The sequence below is a fragment of the Ipomoea nil genome, unplaced genomic scaffold, assembly GCF_001879475.1.
Source record: "Ipomoea nil cultivar Tokyo-kokei standard unplaced genomic scaffold, Asagao_1.1 scaffold1043, whole genome shotgun sequence".
NCBI classification, from domain to species: Eukaryota; Viridiplantae; Streptophyta; class Magnoliopsida; order Solanales; family Convolvulaceae; genus Ipomoea; species Ipomoea nil.
The window spans coordinates 6,301,063-6,319,908 of NW_017617471.1; the positions used below are offsets into that span (position 1 = coordinate 6,301,063).

Here is an 18,846-nt window from a genome sequence, read left to right on the forward strand (position 1 = left end):
CTAGCAAAATTACCATTTTACCCTTTAGTGGATGGAGAGAGATTGTAAAACAATTGAGGGCAACTTCAAACTTTTACTGATTTAAATTTGCCAACTCAGATTTTAATACTCCATTTGTGGGTACATGGCGCCAAAAATTAAGCTTCAATTAGCTGCCACCTGTAGATGTTCATGGAGCAAAAATTTCTTCATCACGAAATTGTTAGTGCAATAAATCTGTTCATGCTAGCAATTAATTTCAACATCTAATAAATCTGAGAATTAAAGTTGAGCGACCAATAAATTTAATTTAAACAGATAAGACCAAAATTGATGCCAGATATATTTCTAAAAAGAAATCACATCATATTGACTTAAGCAGGTCAAAATTAAATTTAAAGCAGATGATCATTCATTCTGACAAAACAACTTGTATGCACTGAATTCAATTTGAAGCATGGCTTAGCATCAGCATGTTTCCCCTAACTTATATATCCTCTATATCTCTATCAAGAAGCATTCCCCCTGACTTATATAACTTAAGAGCAAATAACCAGTTTCTACGTACCTAAGTTCGTAAGATAAAATTACTAACATGTACACAAATAAATTGTAACACATTAATTAAATTAAATCACGTAGAACACATAGGTAACAAATTCCATGCAATTTCATGCAAAACACGTACACACATTTTTGAATTAAAGAGTTCGAAATACTTAGCTCATTTCGATCATTCCCATTTCGTGCCTTAGAGTTGCAAAACGAGATTCACACAATGGTTTTGTGAGAATGTCGGCAATTTGATTTTCTGTGGGAACATGATCGATCTTTAAATCTTTCTTCTCGACGTGGTCTCGTATGAAGTGATGTCGAACGTCGATGTGTTTTGTTCGCGAGTGGAGCACAGGATTTTGGGTTATTGCAATTGCGCTAGTATTATCACATAAAATACTAACATTTTCACATTTAATCCCATAGTCCAACAATTGTTGCTTCATCCACAAAATTTGTGCACAACAACTCCCAGCTGCAATATATTCGGCCTCGGCAGTGCTTGTAGCTATGGAGTTTTGTTTCTTGCTGAACCAAGAGACCAATCTTCCCCCTAAGAACTGGCATGTCCCTGAGGTACTTTTTCGGTCTATTTTACACCCTGCAAAATCTGCATCTGAATAACCAGTTAGTGTAAAATCACCTTCTTTGGGATACCATAATCCCACATCGATTGTTCCTTTGAGATATCGAATTATCTTCTTGGTTGCAATCAGATGGCTCTCTTTAGGCTTCGATTGAAATCTCGTGCATACTCCAACTGAGTAAGATATGTCCGGTCTGCTTGCGGTTAGATATAGCAGCGATCCAATCATTACTCGATAAATCGTTTGATCAACGTCTTTGCCTTCATCATCTTTGTCCAATTTTTGAGATGTACTCATGGGAATTTTGACTGAGGATTTTCCATCTATGCCAAATTTCTTGATAAGATCTCTTGTGTACTTGGCTTGATTTATGAAAATTCCTTCTTCAAGTTGCTTGACTTGCAGTCCCAAAAAGTAATTTAATTCTCCCATCATACTCATCTCGAACCTGTTCTGCATGAGCTTAGAAAATTTCTCACATAAAGATTTATCAGTACTTCCAAAGATAATATCATCAACATAAATTTGTACTAATAGAATGTGATTATTTTCTTGAATTCTAAAGAGGGTTTTATCGACTAGACCTTTGGTGAATCCACAACTAATTAAGAACATTGACAAGGTGTTGTACCAAGCTCGCGGAGCTTGTTTTAACCCATACAATGCCTTCTTTAATTTGTAGACTTGATCACCAACGTCTTTTACCTCAAAACCAGGTGGTTGTTCGACGTAAACTTCTTCTTCAAGTAAGCCATTAAGAAATGCGCTCTTTACGTCCATTTGATATACGATGAAATTCTTGTGCGCTGCGTATGCTAGGAATATCCGGATTGCTTCGAGTCGTGCGACAGGGGCGAATGTCTCATCAAAATCAATGCCTTCTTCTTGTGAATACCCCTTCGCAACTAATCTTGCTTTATTCCTAACAATGATGCCGTCTTCGTTTGCTTTGTTCCTAAAGACCCATTTAGTGCCAATTACATTTTGGTGCGTTGGTCTTGGAACAAGTTTCCATACGTCGTTGCGCTTGAATTGATCTAATTCCTCTTGCATGGCATCTATCCAACTTGGATCGGCTAATGCTACGTCAATTTCCTTTGGCTCCAGTTGTGATAGAAAGCATGAGAACATTGCATCTTGTTGTTGGTTCCTAGTAGATGATCGCGTCTTTACTCCGTCACTTGGATTTCCAATGACTAAGTCATGTGTGTGACTTCTTAGCCATTTTCGATTTGGTTGGAAACTTGTTGGATTCTCAGAGTTTCCTTCTTGTTGGAATACTTGTTGTGATTCCACTTGTTGTAAATTGTTGACGGGTGCATCTTCGGGTTCATCTACTGGAGTTCCTTCTTCTTGAATTCTGGGTGCAATTTCGGTTGTAGGTGTGCGTGATATTTCGGGTATCACATTGGATATTGCCTCAATTTGGTGAGTACCCATATCACTTGATTCTTCTACTTCCTGCAACAGATTATCTTCCAACATATCGTTATAAATAATTAAATCACGATTACCTTCACTATCTTTGCCATTTTTGTCGTGATTTTCATCGAACACAACGTGAATCGATTCTTCTACCACCATGGTTGATTTGTTGAATATTCTATATGCCTTGCTGGTGGATGAATATCCCAAGAATGTTCCTTCGTTTGCTCGCTCGTCAAAAGTCTTTAATTGAGACTTTCCATTAACAAGTACAAAACATTTACAACCAAATGTATGAAAATAGGTGAGATTGGGTTTTCTCCCTTTCCATAATTCATATGGTGTTTTGTTATGAGACTTGTGGATTAGACTGCGATTTTGAGTATAGCATGCTTCAACAAATCTTCTACCATCTCGTCCATCTCAACCTTTGATGACTTAATGCTTCATAAATCTGTTAAGCTATGATCCCGCTTTCATTTATTCTTCCTTCAAAACTGCTTTCACGTAGACTTCATGGCAGTGGTGCACTATACTTTGTGAACCAGAACTGACTCAAATAAAATAAAATTGGGGTCTACAAAATACATTTGGCTCATCAAAACTCATACAATATATTCCTAGCACACAGATTTCAGAAAACAAAGAATCTGGTAGCTACATACATCAAAGTCTTCAAAATTATGCATTATTGCAAAAGCTATACATTTATATATATAAAAAAAAATGAAGCTTTCACTATTAATGGAGGAACTAACCTTTAGATGTTATTCAAGCAAAAACCAAACCGTGGAATCCGCCTCCAACAGCCGTATCCTAACGCCGTCCCTCGCCGGAAACCGTCAGCCACAGCAGCCTCCAACCGTCGCGCCCCCCACTGCCGGAAACCAGATCCACCACTGCGAGGAACTCAAGCACAGTTGGTAACAGATTTTTGGGACCACAAGTCTTTCAGACCACAAATCTAATTTTTTGCTATTTTAAAAGTTTTGTGCTGGGACCATAGAAGAATTTCGTTGAAGGTAAAAAACTGGAGAAGAAAGAGGAAGGAGATGAATATATGAGAGTCAAAACTAGGGTTTTTACATTATTGGATACCGTATTATACACAATATACAATAACTATTAAATTAAATAATATAATACATAAAGAAACCGTATTGAATTGGGAATGGTAACTTTTTAAAATTGTTATGCCCTATAGCATTTTTCTTAAACTCGGACTCCACCAGCACGGTTTTCCCTGGTACGTAACCCAAATCCATGCATAGCCTTTTTCGTATCCAACGCCCATATTTTGCACCCTCGGCAAAAGCACCCTCCAGTGCAGGCAGGCTCTAAACGTATAGACGGAGTGGAAGAGAGTGGCCGGGGAAGCAAGCAGGAGAAAGGAAAGGGCTTTTGGGTTGTGAGTGAAAGGAAACTAGGTTTAGGAGTTGGGACTTTCCGGAAGAGTAGACGACACTTGGGTACTGATATATTTTAAAGAGTTAACCAAGTATTTGATCCCTCAATTATTAGCGAATTGTCAATGTAGTTCTTCAATCGCTTATTCATCAATTTGGTCTTCAAAAATAATTATTTTTAGTCGATTTAATCTCTCCGACCGTCGATTTGGTTCCCGAAAACAATTATTTTTAGTTGATTTAGTCCCTCCAGCCGTCGACATAAGACGACATGAGGGACTAAATCGACTAAAAATACTTATTTTCGGGGACCAAATCGATGAATAAACGATTAAGGGACTACATTGACAGTTCGCTAATAATTGAGGGACCAAATTGTTCATTAATTCTATTTTAAAATTTTTTCTGATTTTTTGTAAGGGTGTCCGCAATTTATATCATTATGGATCTGAATTGAAATGAGGAGATACAAGTTCATACTTCTAAGGCAAAATATATAGGATCATGGACCCTAAATTTAAACGGCCAGATACAAAATTCATACTTGTAAGATACAGAATTTCATAACACATACAAAATATCATAACACAATATACATACACATGTTATATATTTACTTATTTTTCAAATTTGATTTATGTTCATAGACACAGGTTAACACAACACAAGACACATAAATTCATAACAACACACACAATTACTAATTTGCTTTAGGTATAAAATTTCATAAAGAAAACACACACAAAAAAAAACAAATACACATCATTTTTGTCTGCTCCCAAGAACTAAAGCCTAGGGCTGTGCAAAAACTAAAAAAATCTGATCCACCTGCCAGACTCGGGAATCGAGGAGAGGCAATCCGGGCCGATCCGAATCCGAACGCCATAATCCAACCCAAACCGTATAATAAGTCGGCTTATGTCTTTCGAATTGGGTAGTGTATTTGTTGGCCCGAACCGTCCGAATATCCAAAACTAATTCGGCTTAGGGTTTTGCTGTAATCCATACGACGTCGTGCGAAACTAATTCTCTCTTTTCTTTTCTCTTGTGACTCACTCCTCTACTTCCTCTGATTCTCTCATTCTATCAGCTCTAAGAGTCTAAGTGAATATTGAGTTGAGGAAGTTGCAAATTTTTCTATCGGGGGAGATGGAGTTTGCTTCATCGAGGAGTTGGAGTCGGATTTGAACTTTGAAGTGTCTTGACGCCGCCTTGGTACTGGACTACTGGTGAAAACCCTAGACCTTAGCAAGCGTGCTAGTGAACTGGTAAGTGGTAACTCGCAAACCCTAATTTTATTTTTTCGATTTAACCATTTTTTTGCCATATATTATGAATCTCGACGTAGAGGACTCTGCTTCGGAGTTCGGAGGAGGGTAATATGCTAGCCATGGAGTCCGTCGAGGAGTTGGAGTCGGAGACTCGGAGTTGAAGTGTCTCGACGCCGCCTTCGTACTGGACTACTAGTGGAAACCCTAGCCCTTAGCAAGCGTGGTGGTGAACTGGTAACTCGCAAACCCTAAATATATTATGAATATATGATGACTGTGATTCTGTGCTTACAAAGATGATGAAAATATATTCTTCCTGTGATGGGTTCTTAAAATGCGTGTAAATATATAGTGTAGAAGCATATAAGTTGCTATTGTGATATAATAATATGGCCATATGAATGGTTGATCACAAAAATGATGAAATATGTGTTCTGATTTTGTGATTCTGTGCTTAAAATTCATGTAAGTATATTTTGTGGAAGCTTTATACGTTGCTACTGTGATACAATATGTCCATATGAATAGTTGATCACAAAAAATGATGAAATATGTTTTAATTTTTGTAGCCTATTGTAAGTATGTAATGATGAACTGTGATTAAATTCGTTTGATGGATGTTTTCTGTATTTCTGTTAATCTGTATGTGATTTATGGTGGAAGCCTAATATGTTTTATGTGGATTATTGAAATGTGATTTGTGACTTGTGACTTTGACACTTTGTGAGGTAAACTGACAGCTTGGACAATAACTTGGCAACAATTGAATTGTTATTCTGTATTTCTGTTAATCTGTATGAATGTTGGATTGTTATGTGATTTATAGTGGAAGGCTGGAAGCCTAGTTTGTTTTATGTGGATTATTGAATTGTGACTTGTGATTTGTGACATTGTGAGGTAAGATGACAGCTGGGACAATAACTTGGCAACAATTGAATTGTTATTCTGTATTTCTGTTAATTTGTATGAATGTTGGATTGTTATGTGATTTAGGGTGGAAGCCTAATCTGATTTATGTGGATTATTGAATTGTGATTTGTGACTTGTGAGGTAAACTGACAGCTGGGACAATAACTTGGCAACAATTGAATTGTTACTGCCCTTAATTTCTTTCCATACGACCCATTGAGTATAAAATAGGTATCATTAATCGCCCGAACCCGTTTGATGCACACCCTTTTAATCAGTGCAATAGGCCTTTAAGCCTTTTGCCTTGATTCTTTGAATATTTAGTGAATGGTCTTATGGTCAATCTGATATGGTATATCACTCTCTTACTCTCATTTACTTCTTAAATTAGTTCTTAATTCTTAATTCTTAATGTTTATTGTTTACTAATTACTGTTTTGATGATTATGATGATGCTTACACCATTTGTTTGAATCAAAGGACTTTGGATTAGTATGTTGCCCATGAGTTTTGGATTTTGTTCCGAAACTCACAATAGCAATTTGCCTCCAATCCTAGCTTGATATGGAAAATAGCAATCTGAGTTTTTTTCTTTCTTTCTCAGCAGTCATCCCACATGTAATTATTGTGCATTTCTGTTACGTTATTTGAACAAGAAGATGCTAAACTAGTGCCAGGGACCCATTCTCTTGATTCATGAAGTTGTTGTACATTGAAGTTCTAGGTTGTAACTCACTAACTTGTAATTATTATTTATTAATTTGTAAGTTGTAAGTTGTAACACTTGAACTAAAAAGTAGTGTATTTTGTTTTTTTCTATTATTATTATTATTTTTTTTTTTTACAAAAATTCGAACAAAAACCGACATCCGACTTTAACCGTCCGAATCCGAAATTATAAATATCCGACGGTTTTAACTAATTAAATAAACGGATTGGATGTTAAAATTAAAAACTGAAATCCGAACGGGTTGGCGGTTCATACATCCAAACCGTCCGAACCAATCCGATGCACACCCTGAGTAAAGCCCCTACGACATGGTGCTATCGGCCGACGCTCTGATGGAGCATTGAGCCAACGGTGCCATTAGTAGACTATATCATTTGGCTGTTTTAGGAATAAGTGTTAGATATCATATCATCTCCGATCATTTTCAGAGAAGGCTTCAAAAACTCTCTAGATCTGACATGTTTTCTCAGATCTGATTTATGTAAATAATTTATGTCCTATATACACATAATTTCATAATGCAATACATAAATTCGTAAAATAAGACACACAATGTGTTTTGTGTTATACAACTACTACTCAATTGCAGATACTGTTGGAAATTTATATAGTAATGGAGATTAATGTTTTAGATGGACTACCATGAAAGCTTAAATAATATTTGAAGTTGTGAAGTTGTAAATATTATTTTAGTTTGGTAGAAAATAAGTGGGAATTTGATTCGTTGCCTACACAATTTGTTGTAAGCACTAAATATTTAGTTGCTTTGGTTTTGCTGCATTCGTGCTACTACATCTTTTGTTGCTTAACGAAGTGATGTTTTTTTTTCAAATTCGTGTTGCTTAACGAATCGGTGCGTGCGCTGCTTAACGATTTATTGAAATTAGGTCATGGATTTTTTTTGAAGCCTTTTGGTACATTCGTTGTTTTAACGAATCAAACCAAAGTTTGGTTTTGCTGCATGTTGTAAATTGGGTGACATATGTTTATATATATTATATAATATTTATTTATTTTGCATGGAGACATGCATAGATATATAAATAAATAAATAAATAAATAAATAAATAAATATATATATATATATATATATATATATATATATATATATATATATATATATATATATATATATATATATATATATATTTCACTTAGTTATTTTTCATGGCTAATATATCTTCTAAGATATATCTTATGGAAGTTGGTTTTGAAACTGCTATAACCACTTCCATGTAACCTCCCCTAATCAGTTAGATTTTTATCTATAAATATTAACAGGGCGTTTGGTTGGAGGGATTTTAAATTCCCTTCCCACTTAATTCCCACCTAATTCCAAAGGCCATTAAATTCCGTAGTTTGGTTGGAGGGAATTGCAATTCTATGGAATTGCAATTCCCCCATTTTCGTGGAATTAAAATCCCATGTCCCCCCTGGTATTTTAATTCCTGGGAAAAAAAGATAGTGATGAGTCAAAATTACCCTCTTCCTTTTTTAACCTAAAATTAATGTCTAACAACAATAATGGACATTTTTGACTTTATACTACTTATTCCCTTTCAATTCCCATGTATACCAAACATTGGAATTGAAATTCCCAGTAATTCTATTCCTATCAACCAAACACTAGAATTTAAATTCCCACTTTATTCCCAGTAATTCAACTCCCATGGAATTACAATTCCTTTCCCACATAATTCCCCCCCCCTCCAACCAAACGCCCTGTAAGGGGAGACATCTGAAAGAAAACATGCAAAAGCAAAATTGCAGTACACTAAGATATTTCACAGTCCTACAGTTCTACAGGAAATTCTCAAACAAAGCAACTTGAGAATTTCATTCATCTTCTCGTATCCTATAAGATTAAATCTTGAACCTTGTTGCTTTTATAGACGGAGATTTAAAGCTTATAGGAAAGTGATTACACGCCTCATGAAGATATCAAATGATCCAGTTTTTGTTCCCTGTTGTATTCTGTATTATTGTTGTATCTCAAATGTATTATATATATTACAGATTACAAGCACTTTTTGTCCAACAGATACATAATCTTTATGCTTAAGGTACAAAATTTCGTAACATGATGTACAGAACCGCAAAACACGAGATACATACACATGTTTTCTATTTTTTTTTTAAAGAACACATGTTTTCTATTTTACTTTTATGTAAATAATTTATGTCATATAGGCATATAATTTCATAATACAAGACAAATTTGTAAAATGAGACACGTAATATATTTTGTGTTATACAACTACTAATCAATTTTAGGTACAGAATATTTACTCTTAAAATACAGAATTTCGTAACAAGATGTACAGAAACGCATAATACAAGATACGACATACTTTACAGTAAAAAATAAAAAATAAAAAAATTTGTAGCGTGAACTGAACAACAAATGGTCTCTGTTAAAATTAAAGTGTGAACTGAACAATAAATGGTCTCCGTTAAAATTAAAGTTCAAAAAGATGTCTATTGGACCAGAGGAGTGCATTGAGGACCTGAGCTCAGCTCCATTTTAGCAGTCTAAATGTAACTAATCTTGTTATCGAAACACCTTTATATTTTGAAGAGATGATTTCAGAATGAGTTAATTCCACCAAAGGTCCCTTGTCTTTGGTGCCAATTCCAAATTTAGTTCCAGACTATCGTTTTTACCATTTAACATCCCAGACTATTATTTTTTTGGACACTTTTAGTCCTTTTCATATTTTTAATAAGGGCATTTTTGTCTCTTCATATTTTTATGTTATTATTTTTCTGATTTTGAACCGGTTTAATTGGTTTATGACTTTACTAAAAGCCGGTTGAAAAATATGGTTATAAAAATCAGAGGTTACCTAAAGTTTTAAACTAATTAAACCGGTTGAAATTGGAAAAATAACAAAAGAAATGTATGAAAAGACAAAAATGCCCTTACTAAAAATAGGAAAAATCATGAGAATGACTAAAAGTGTCCAAAAAAAACAATAGTCTAGGATGTTAAATAACAAAAACAATAGTCTAAGCTAGGACTAAATTTGGAATTGCCACCAAAGACAAAGGATCTATGGTGGAATTAACTTTTAAATTTGGAATTGCCACAAAAGACAAAAGACCTCTGGCTAAATTAACTTTTTGAGAATTGATTGAAATATAATTGAATGTTTGGGGGGGGGGGGGGAGAGTGAATCATGTTTTTAAAAAAATAATAAAAAAAAATAGAATCATGTTACCTAATTTTGATTTTTTTATTCCTATAAATTTATTTGACTGTACCAGCTATTTGGCATTTTGGAATTATATATTGTATTAGCCTAAATTAGGAGTTAATTTTTAACACTAACTGTAGCCAATTTCAAGCCATTTAACAATATGTTTGGTTGAATGTAATTTTCTTGCAATTGAATTGGAAATTCATTAAAGCCTTAAATTACATTTTTTTTTTTATATTTTTTGAAATTGCAATTCTATCATTTTGTTGAATTGCAATTCATGAGGTACCCCCATGAATTGCAATTCAATGGATGTGAGAAAGAAAAATTAGATGAAATGACACTACTACCTTTAATTATTATTACTATTATTTTTACACAGCGGTATTTTAATCTTTATACCACTTCTTTCCTTCCCAATTCCAAAATAATTATATTTCTCTCTACCAAACAACGTAACTTAAATTCCTACTTTATTCACACCTTATTCTTTCCCCGCCGAATTACAATTCCTTTTATTTATAATTATTTTCTTCCTACCAAACACCCTATTATAGGCTAAGCTAGCTAGTTAAAGACTTAAAGTGTTTCATTGCATTGTACTAATTTTAGAGGTGAGAGATCTAATAATTTTTTTTAAAAGAAAAAAACTTGTATTGTCTCCTAAGTCCTAACATGCAATGAGAGAAATTATTACAACTAACCCATTTGATTCATTGGAACATATTTAAAAGAAAATGGAATTGAAATTCTATGAAAAATAGATTTTAGGAAAATGACTTTCATTGTTTGGTTGGATTTGAAATTGTAAGGAATAATGAGTATAAAGACAATTATACCCATACATAATAATAACAACAACAACAATAAAAATAATGGTAATTAAAAGAAAAAGTTGGTGATGAAATAATTATCCTCCTTATTTTCCATGAAAAACAAAATAACAGGGGCAAATAAAATATTTTCTCCAATCAAAACAAAGGAAAATCTAATTTTCCTCAAATTCAAGAAAAACATTTTCTTTAAAAAAACATTTTTCATCTACAAAGCTGAAAGCTAGATGTACAAAGCTACATTTAGTATGTTATCATTTACAAAAATTAAAAAATAATGCTGATGGCCGTCTAGCTCCTAAACCCTAACTAGACTCTTAATCATAATGTTAGTCTAGCTATTAGGTTATTAGTGTTGCACCACATATCAAATACGGAATATTATCATAATTTATTCTAAACACAATAGTATTTGGAGTGTGGTTTGTCTTTTATAATCCTTAATAAATAATGGAAAATTTAAAGAATCCTAATCATGCACGGAATAGTCTCCACAGTAGTTATATATAGATACATTATATTGAGAGATTTTTGTTTCAAAGTATTGTGAAGTTTGCTCAAGAAGAGAAGCATAGAATTGAAATAGCGTTGGCAGACTAATTCCGCTTGCTTGCTTGCTTGCTTCGCCGAACAGAACAGGTACCTATATTAATATTAAAATAAAAACCAACAAGTCACCTGCCTATATTAATAGTTCCCCCTTGCTCCCTCTCCACCATTCGTATTGACATTAGCCAACCCACTCAATCCAAGGAGGGCTTTTCTCCTCATGCAATAATTCTGTCCTTTTGGCGCATTCGCCTAGCTTGGAGAATGCCCTATCTCGGCCATTGATATGATATTTTTGCTCCAATGTTATATAGTTTTATGTTGAATACTTTCTTATTGTGCTATTTTCAAATTATATATAATTATTTGAGTTTCTAAATCCTAGTATTTGGACAGTAGTTTGACTTTTCTAATCCTTAATTAATAATGAAAATTTTAAAAAATCCTAATCATGCATGCGCGGAACAATCTTAGCTTGTCATTAGTTATATATAGATACATTATATTGAGAGATTTTTGAGTAGTTATATATAGATACATATATAAATACATTATGTTGAGAGATTTTTGTTTTAGAGTATTGTGAAGTTTGCTCAAAAAGAAAAGCTTAGAATTGAAATAGTGTTTGTGCAGACTCACATACAGGTAATGACTGTCTATTTATTTTTTAATATATAGAACAAGATGAGTAGCAGTAGTGTTATTAGCATTGATGAAATTAAACCGTTTAGTTATTGGAGATTATTATACTTTTCAATCTGTATATGTAAAATTTGGAAGTCCATAACACTACTGCTTCGTCCACACAAGCTGTATGGACCATATTTTATATACTGTAAAATAATGTACATTTAGTACAAAAATAATTTACATTGTATTAAGAGGATGTACATTATTTGTGTAATGAGTGTACATTATATTTTATAATATACATTTAGTATATTAAAAATATACCTTTTATTATGGTCTATACAATAATTTGTGAATAGGCCGAGATTAGAATATTACCAATAATTTCTTTAAATAGCTTTCAAGATGATTCCTTGAACAATTGGGATTATAATTCTCCTTATTTTAATATATACCAACACTAATATAATCAAATTAGAAATAAAGAGGCATTCCTTATTATATATTTAGTTTTTTTTTATATATATATTTCGACATTATATTTCCTAAATAAGATTGGACACTATAATCCTAAGCCAGTAAACCCTAATCCCCATTAGTCAAGGAGTCATCTTGAAGGCTATTAAAGAAGTTGTAGAGCTATCTGCCATTGGCAGCACAAAGCACAAAGTCAGCCCAGAAACTTGGATTTCTTAAATCGAATTTTCTTGCTGGTAATATTCTTTCACATAATTTCAATCGTATATGCTATTTTCTCTTATTATAAAGAACTATATATGGACTTACATATTTTTATCTTATAAAAGTAAGATCCAAATTAATTAAATTGCTTCTAATAATATTCAACAGGCCTCAAGTATATTTAATTTCATTGTAATGCCCATGATCATGTATATACTGTGTTGTTTGATTAACCTATAAAGACTAGCTCCTTACAATTTATAATATACTTTTGTTCAGTTCATGCAGGCCGGACGTATTAAAAATTATAACTACTAGCCATCAACTGAGAGCTATGGAGTTGGTTGGTGATGATGATGCAAAAACCATGCTGCAACCCGGTTTTCCCCCACCGCAATCGCACCCTTGGCTCTTCCTTTGTCCATATAAACAAGAAGGTAAACTATATAGTATCACACAACAACGTTATTACAAGATTGATTATTCCTTCATGCATAACAAGTATGAGATGGCTGACACATGTAAGGATGGATGGATGGTGCTACATGATTGTGACAGTTTCGATGTCTTACTTTTCAATGTCTATTCACATGAAAGGGTGCAACTTCCAAACTTGAAATCGAACACACATTTCGCTTACCTTTCATCTAGTCCTCGTGATCCTTCTTGTTATGTTATATTAACTAAAGTTGACTCCCACTATGATAATATGGCTATCAATTTTTGCAAGATCGGTGAAAAGGCATTTGTGACGCAAAGAATAGGTACAGATAGGGTAATACAATCATTCACAAGTTTTGGTGGAAATTTGTATGGGTTGATGAAATATTCAACCACTTTAGTACGCGTTGAATTCAAGGGTCAAAGTGCGCAATTTCAAGAAGTGATCAGCGGTGATTTATTTCGTGAGTCATCATCACGACCAAAATGGGGTGGTCTATATACTAAAGGTTATATTACAGAAAGTTGTGGTGAAATATTATTAGTTATCAAAATTTACTTTGCAAAAAGGCATTGTAAGATTGAAAACATACGAGTCTTTAGAGCAGATTTATGCACAAGAAAATGGATGGAGATAAAGACTATAGGAGAGCGTACCATTTTCTTAGGATATGTTGGAGGCATATTTTGCATTAATAAGAATGATGTAAATGTGAGAAAGAATTGCATATACTTCATTGAAGAAGATGATAAAAACATGTATATTTTTGATTTGGATGATAGGAGTGTTTCTATCCACCTTCCTTGCCCTCATGTTGGCAAGGAATATCTTATATCACGATGGATACTATGATTTTGTAAGTTATATTTTAATTCAAATATTAAATATTAAATAAAATTATATTTTTGATATGTATTTGTGTTTAATTTTATGATGTTGAGGTAAAATATTAAGTTTTTTTTTTCTAGCTTTTTTAATTATCACATGTTCTCATCTAAAATAGTTATAATATGTTATCAATGATGTTTGCTATCTATAATATTGTTTATCTTGTAATAAAGGAAAGAAATGTTTTAGTATGACACTAAAATTGGTGTTTGACTATCTTTAAAATGACTATGACAGATTGGTGGGAAGTCAGGATTGTAGTGTTTTGTGACATGATACCCTCTCTGGTCATAAACTTTTACTAGCAATGAATAATGAAAGTTACATGGAAACAGAAAATTAAAATTGAGTTCATGACTTGGAAAAATTAAATCTTCTTAATTGTATGAAGACAGATTGGTTTGGAAATACTAAAATCAATGCATTCACATACATGTATCAACTATGATGGGTTTTTTGTCCCTTTAATTTGTTTCCTCTGTTCTGTTTAACTTTCCAAATCATTAATCTTTGAAACTGGTATTGTATTTTGAATTTTATTTTTTCCTCTCCTTAAGCTCCCTTTTTTACTAACTTAAAATTGATTAACTAGTTAATGGAATTCTCCTAGCTAATATGCATGCAGCATCCATTATTTCTAATCAGAATATATTGAACGCTCAGCTCTCTTGTATCCCTAGCTAATATGCTAGTAAACCCAACTCTGTCAATCAATGGTGACTCCATCATTACTAGTAGATGTTTCCCAATATTATCCTTCCCTATCGTCGTCTTTAGGGAGCATTGTTTTGTACTTAGTTGGAGGGTAGACATGTAAATGTGGTTTTTGTTTTTCAGTTTGACATTATCTACTTAAGATCGACTTGGAAAAAGCTTCTTAATTGTATGCAGATTGCTGTGGAAATACTTAAATAAATGCATGCCTTCACATATATGCCATAAAATCTCATCAAAACTGAAGGGACTCCAAAGCCTCCTCAGAAAAATCAAAGATTTCCCTTCTGTGCTTCCACAACCATACAATGACTTGTATAGCACAAAGGCTAAGATTGGCTGTCTGATGTACTAAATATCATTTGCAGAGGACCCCCAATCTCATAAGTATTTTCATTGTTAATTAATGGATTTGTAATGAACATGACAAGAATTTTCATTGTAAGAGTTCTGTTGCAGTATAGTCACAAAGTCTAGCTCTAAAGCATATTGAGTAATGAAACAACTTCTTTTAGTGCCTCAACAATTATATTGGAATCAACATGTACTAAGCTACATTTAGTTTGTTATCATTTACAAAAATAAAAAAAAATGCTGACAATCAAGTCAGAAAACAGCCAATTGCTGGTTCCTCCCTTCTTGATATAAAATTGAGGAGCAACGACTCGAAGTAACTGAAAGAAGCAAAGCATTCTGAAGCTCATCTCTTGCACCGTGGGAGAGAAGATATATGATGTATTCCAAGAAGATTGCATCACACGGCAATGTAATAGGTCCCTCAATTGGAAGCCCAAATTCTTCTTCAGACATCACTAATAGTTGCTTGATGATTTCGTTGTCAAGAAAAGCTAGGGGAACCACAAACCGTTTTTGGTCAGCTGTGTAGATAACAAAATGCCCCTTGCTAACCACAGACGATGTACTACAACCGTTTGTGCCCTCGTTTTGCTTTGGAAAGGAAATCCTCTTCCTCTTGATGGCAGCAAATTTCTGCCATTTCTTGGCCAACTTGATGAGCTTCCTGGGACTGATCATTCTTTTAGAGATTGAGATTTTGAAGAGAGAACTTAATGTATTGGATGATTTGCTAATGGCTTGGTGATGAAAATGTATAAGGAAGAGATATATATTTATATCGAGTAGTCGAGGCTGGACAGAGACTTTAAGTTTGCTCAAAATCTGGTAAGGCACAACCATGTGCCACTGACTCACATGGGACCTTAGTGAAGGGAACTGTTCTGAATTCTACTTATAAATCTAAAGTGATATTTCAAGGGACTTGTCTGTGGTTCGCCGAACACAAGAACTGTGGCTATTAGGCATTTAGACTTATGCATTTCTATGAATTTCCTAAATGAGAATAAGCTGTCTAGTTATACAAACCACAGAACATGCAGCGACCTGTACTACGGGTCAACCAGAGGACGAGGGAATACGCAACTTGTACTAGCATTAGATATGGGAGGTTTGAATTGGGGATATGGCTAATTCTGCTGTCTGGAAAAATAACTTAAAGGGCCCTATTAGTGCCTTAAAAGCCTCAGAAAAATATAAGATGTCCCTTCATGTTGTAAATCTAGATAGCACAATGGAAGAATCATATTGTCCTTTGTAAGCTTCCACAACCATACAATGAATATAAATAAATCAATTCCACAACACAAAGGACCCATCTCACTTACTTCCACATGCTTCTTCTGCTTTCCATTCTTTCCAGATTGAAATGAATATAAATAAATCAATTCTTTATGCATTTTAGTTCTATCATCAACCACTAGCAATTCATCCCTATCTTTAAACTCTCTAGAATACCTTATTCACTCTTTTCTCTCTTCCACATCTATCTGCAAAGATAAACACCATGATAAGTTCCAAGAAGCTCATCAAGTTGGCTAAAAGATGGCAGAAATTTGTTGCCATTAGAAGGAAGAGGATTTCGTTTCCTGGTAACAACAATGATGCAGAAAGTTGCAGTGCGTCATCTGCGATTAGCAAAGGTCACTTTGCAATCTACTCGGCTGATCGAAAGCGGTTTCTTGTTCCCCTTGTTTTTCTTGACAATGAAATCATCAGACAACTTCTAGTGATGTCTGAAGAAGAATTTGGCCTGCCAAGTGATGGTCCTATTACATTGCCATGTGATGCAGTCTTCATGGTCAGCTGTGTAGATAACAATTCAAAATGCCCTTTCCTAAGTTAGTTGTAAATTAATTCATTTTTGCAATGCAGAAGAGCATTATAGTGTAACTTTAGAAGATTAATTCATTATACAACTTTCAAAATTTCAGTCATTCTTCATCCAGTTCATACGAACAACAGAACATACAGCAGACCTTGCAAGTTAACAAGAGCGTTATTAAAACATATTACCTTCTCTTTGGGCTGTTAAAAATCTTAGGCATTAGGTGTTTTGGACAATCATGAATCATAAAAGTTTATTAGGTATACTGCATAAAAGTTACTGAGATATCACTAAATAAAGCCGGGGATGCCTAAGATTGGTAATGTTATTGAGTATACCTTAATTATTAGCTGTCTGATATACTTAGTATCATTCTCAGCAGAACAATATCCTTTATGGTCATCGTTATGCACTTTCCTTCTGTTCCCTTCTTTTCCATTTTTCCCAACGTTCAATAATTTTCCATTAGATGTCTTACGTACTATATATATATATATGCATAATTATGAACTTAATGAATCAAACAGTACAAGAATTCTCATTGTAAGAGTTTGGTTGCAGTATTTGTCTCAAAGTCCTGCTCTAATTCATTTTGAGTCATAATGAAATGAAACTACCTATTTTAGTTCATTGAAAATCATCATATTCAAAACTGAAAGCTAGATGTACAAAGCTACATTTAGTTTGTTATCATTTACAAAAATGTATTGGATGAATTGCTAATGCATGATGATGAAAATGTAGAAGGAATAAGTATAAATATATATATATATATATATATATATATATATATATATATATATATATATATATATACTAGTTTTTTGCACACGCTTTGCGCGAAAACTTGTGTCTAATGTTTTAACTCTATTAGTAATTTATTTTGAAATGGATGATTTGGATTTGTGTTTTTTTTTTTTTTTTTTTTTTGAAATTTCATAAATTTTCACGTAAATTTTTGTGTTGTTTTTTGTTTTGTTTTGTTTTTTTTTTTTTTTCATAATGAATACAAATTCATTAGGATAAATATATACATTTGCAATTTTAAGTTTGTGTATTGAGCGTTATTTTATAAGTTTTTTCTACGTGTGTTATTTAAGTAGCATATATTTTCCGTTGTTTCCAATCTCATATAAAAGTATGTTACTTACTGGCCATATAAGTTTTTAAAATTAAAGTGGCAAGTGTTGTGACTATTAGTGTGTGTATTTTATGAAGAAAGCACACTGATGTAAAGAAATTTGTAAATAAATAATTAAAATTTGTTTAAATGTCTTTTTCTTCCCATTACAGTTTTATCCCTTTTAAATTCATATTGTCGTAGGGGAAATAAAAGACACTTATGTATCCCAATAATCTGTGAGTCATCACATCTTGTATCCTAACCTGAGTAAAGTCATGTGTTAATTTAACATTAGCAAACATTTAATAACATATGTACTATAAAAATTGCATTTCAAAATTGGAGTACCCGTCTTTGTCAAGTTTAAAGGTAGCTTTTTTAAATTAAAATATTTGTATATTTTAGGTTCCTTAAGTATAAATACTTTATTGTAAATATCGCATTGCTTGCAAGAATATATATATATATATATATATATACACATGAGGCGATTATGTATAGTGCATTAGGAATAAATATTTTACAAAGAGAAGAATGTAAAGGAAAAAAGTTTAAACAATTAAATAGTTAGAAATAGATAACATGAATGTTAAAAAAAATATTTTATTTAAGGGAGCAAAGGTTTTATGTTCTTTCGTTTAGGCCAAAAAAATAAATTACCTTAAAATGTATTGTGTAACTGGAGCTTGTGGTTGTTTACTGTTGTTTATATCAACTTAATAAGGTGTCCATATTTCAGTTT

General features: G+C 33.0%; 2 protein-coding genes across 2 annotated transcripts; one reads left to right on the forward strand and one right to left on the reverse strand.

Moving 5' to 3' along the window:
- Nucleotides 1-15,325: 15,325 nt before the first annotated feature.
- On the reverse strand, nucleotides 15,326-15,872 carry LOC109180984 (auxin-responsive protein SAUR68-like). The gene has a single exon (XM_019330719.1). The coding sequence runs from the start codon at nucleotides 15,832-15,834 to the stop codon at nucleotides 15,406-15,408; it is 429 nt and encodes a 142-aa protein (XP_019186264.1). The 5' UTR covers nucleotides 15,835-15,872; the 3' UTR covers nucleotides 15,326-15,405.
- A 788-nt stretch (nucleotides 15,873-16,660) lies between these two features.
- Nucleotides 16,661-16,999, forward strand: LOC109181203 (auxin-responsive protein SAUR68-like). The gene has a single exon (XM_019330952.1). It carries the CDS (start codon nucleotides 16,661-16,663, stop codon nucleotides 16,997-16,999), a length of 339 nt encoding a protein of 112 aa, XP_019186497.1.
- Nucleotides 17,000-18,846: the final 1,847 nt, after the last annotated feature.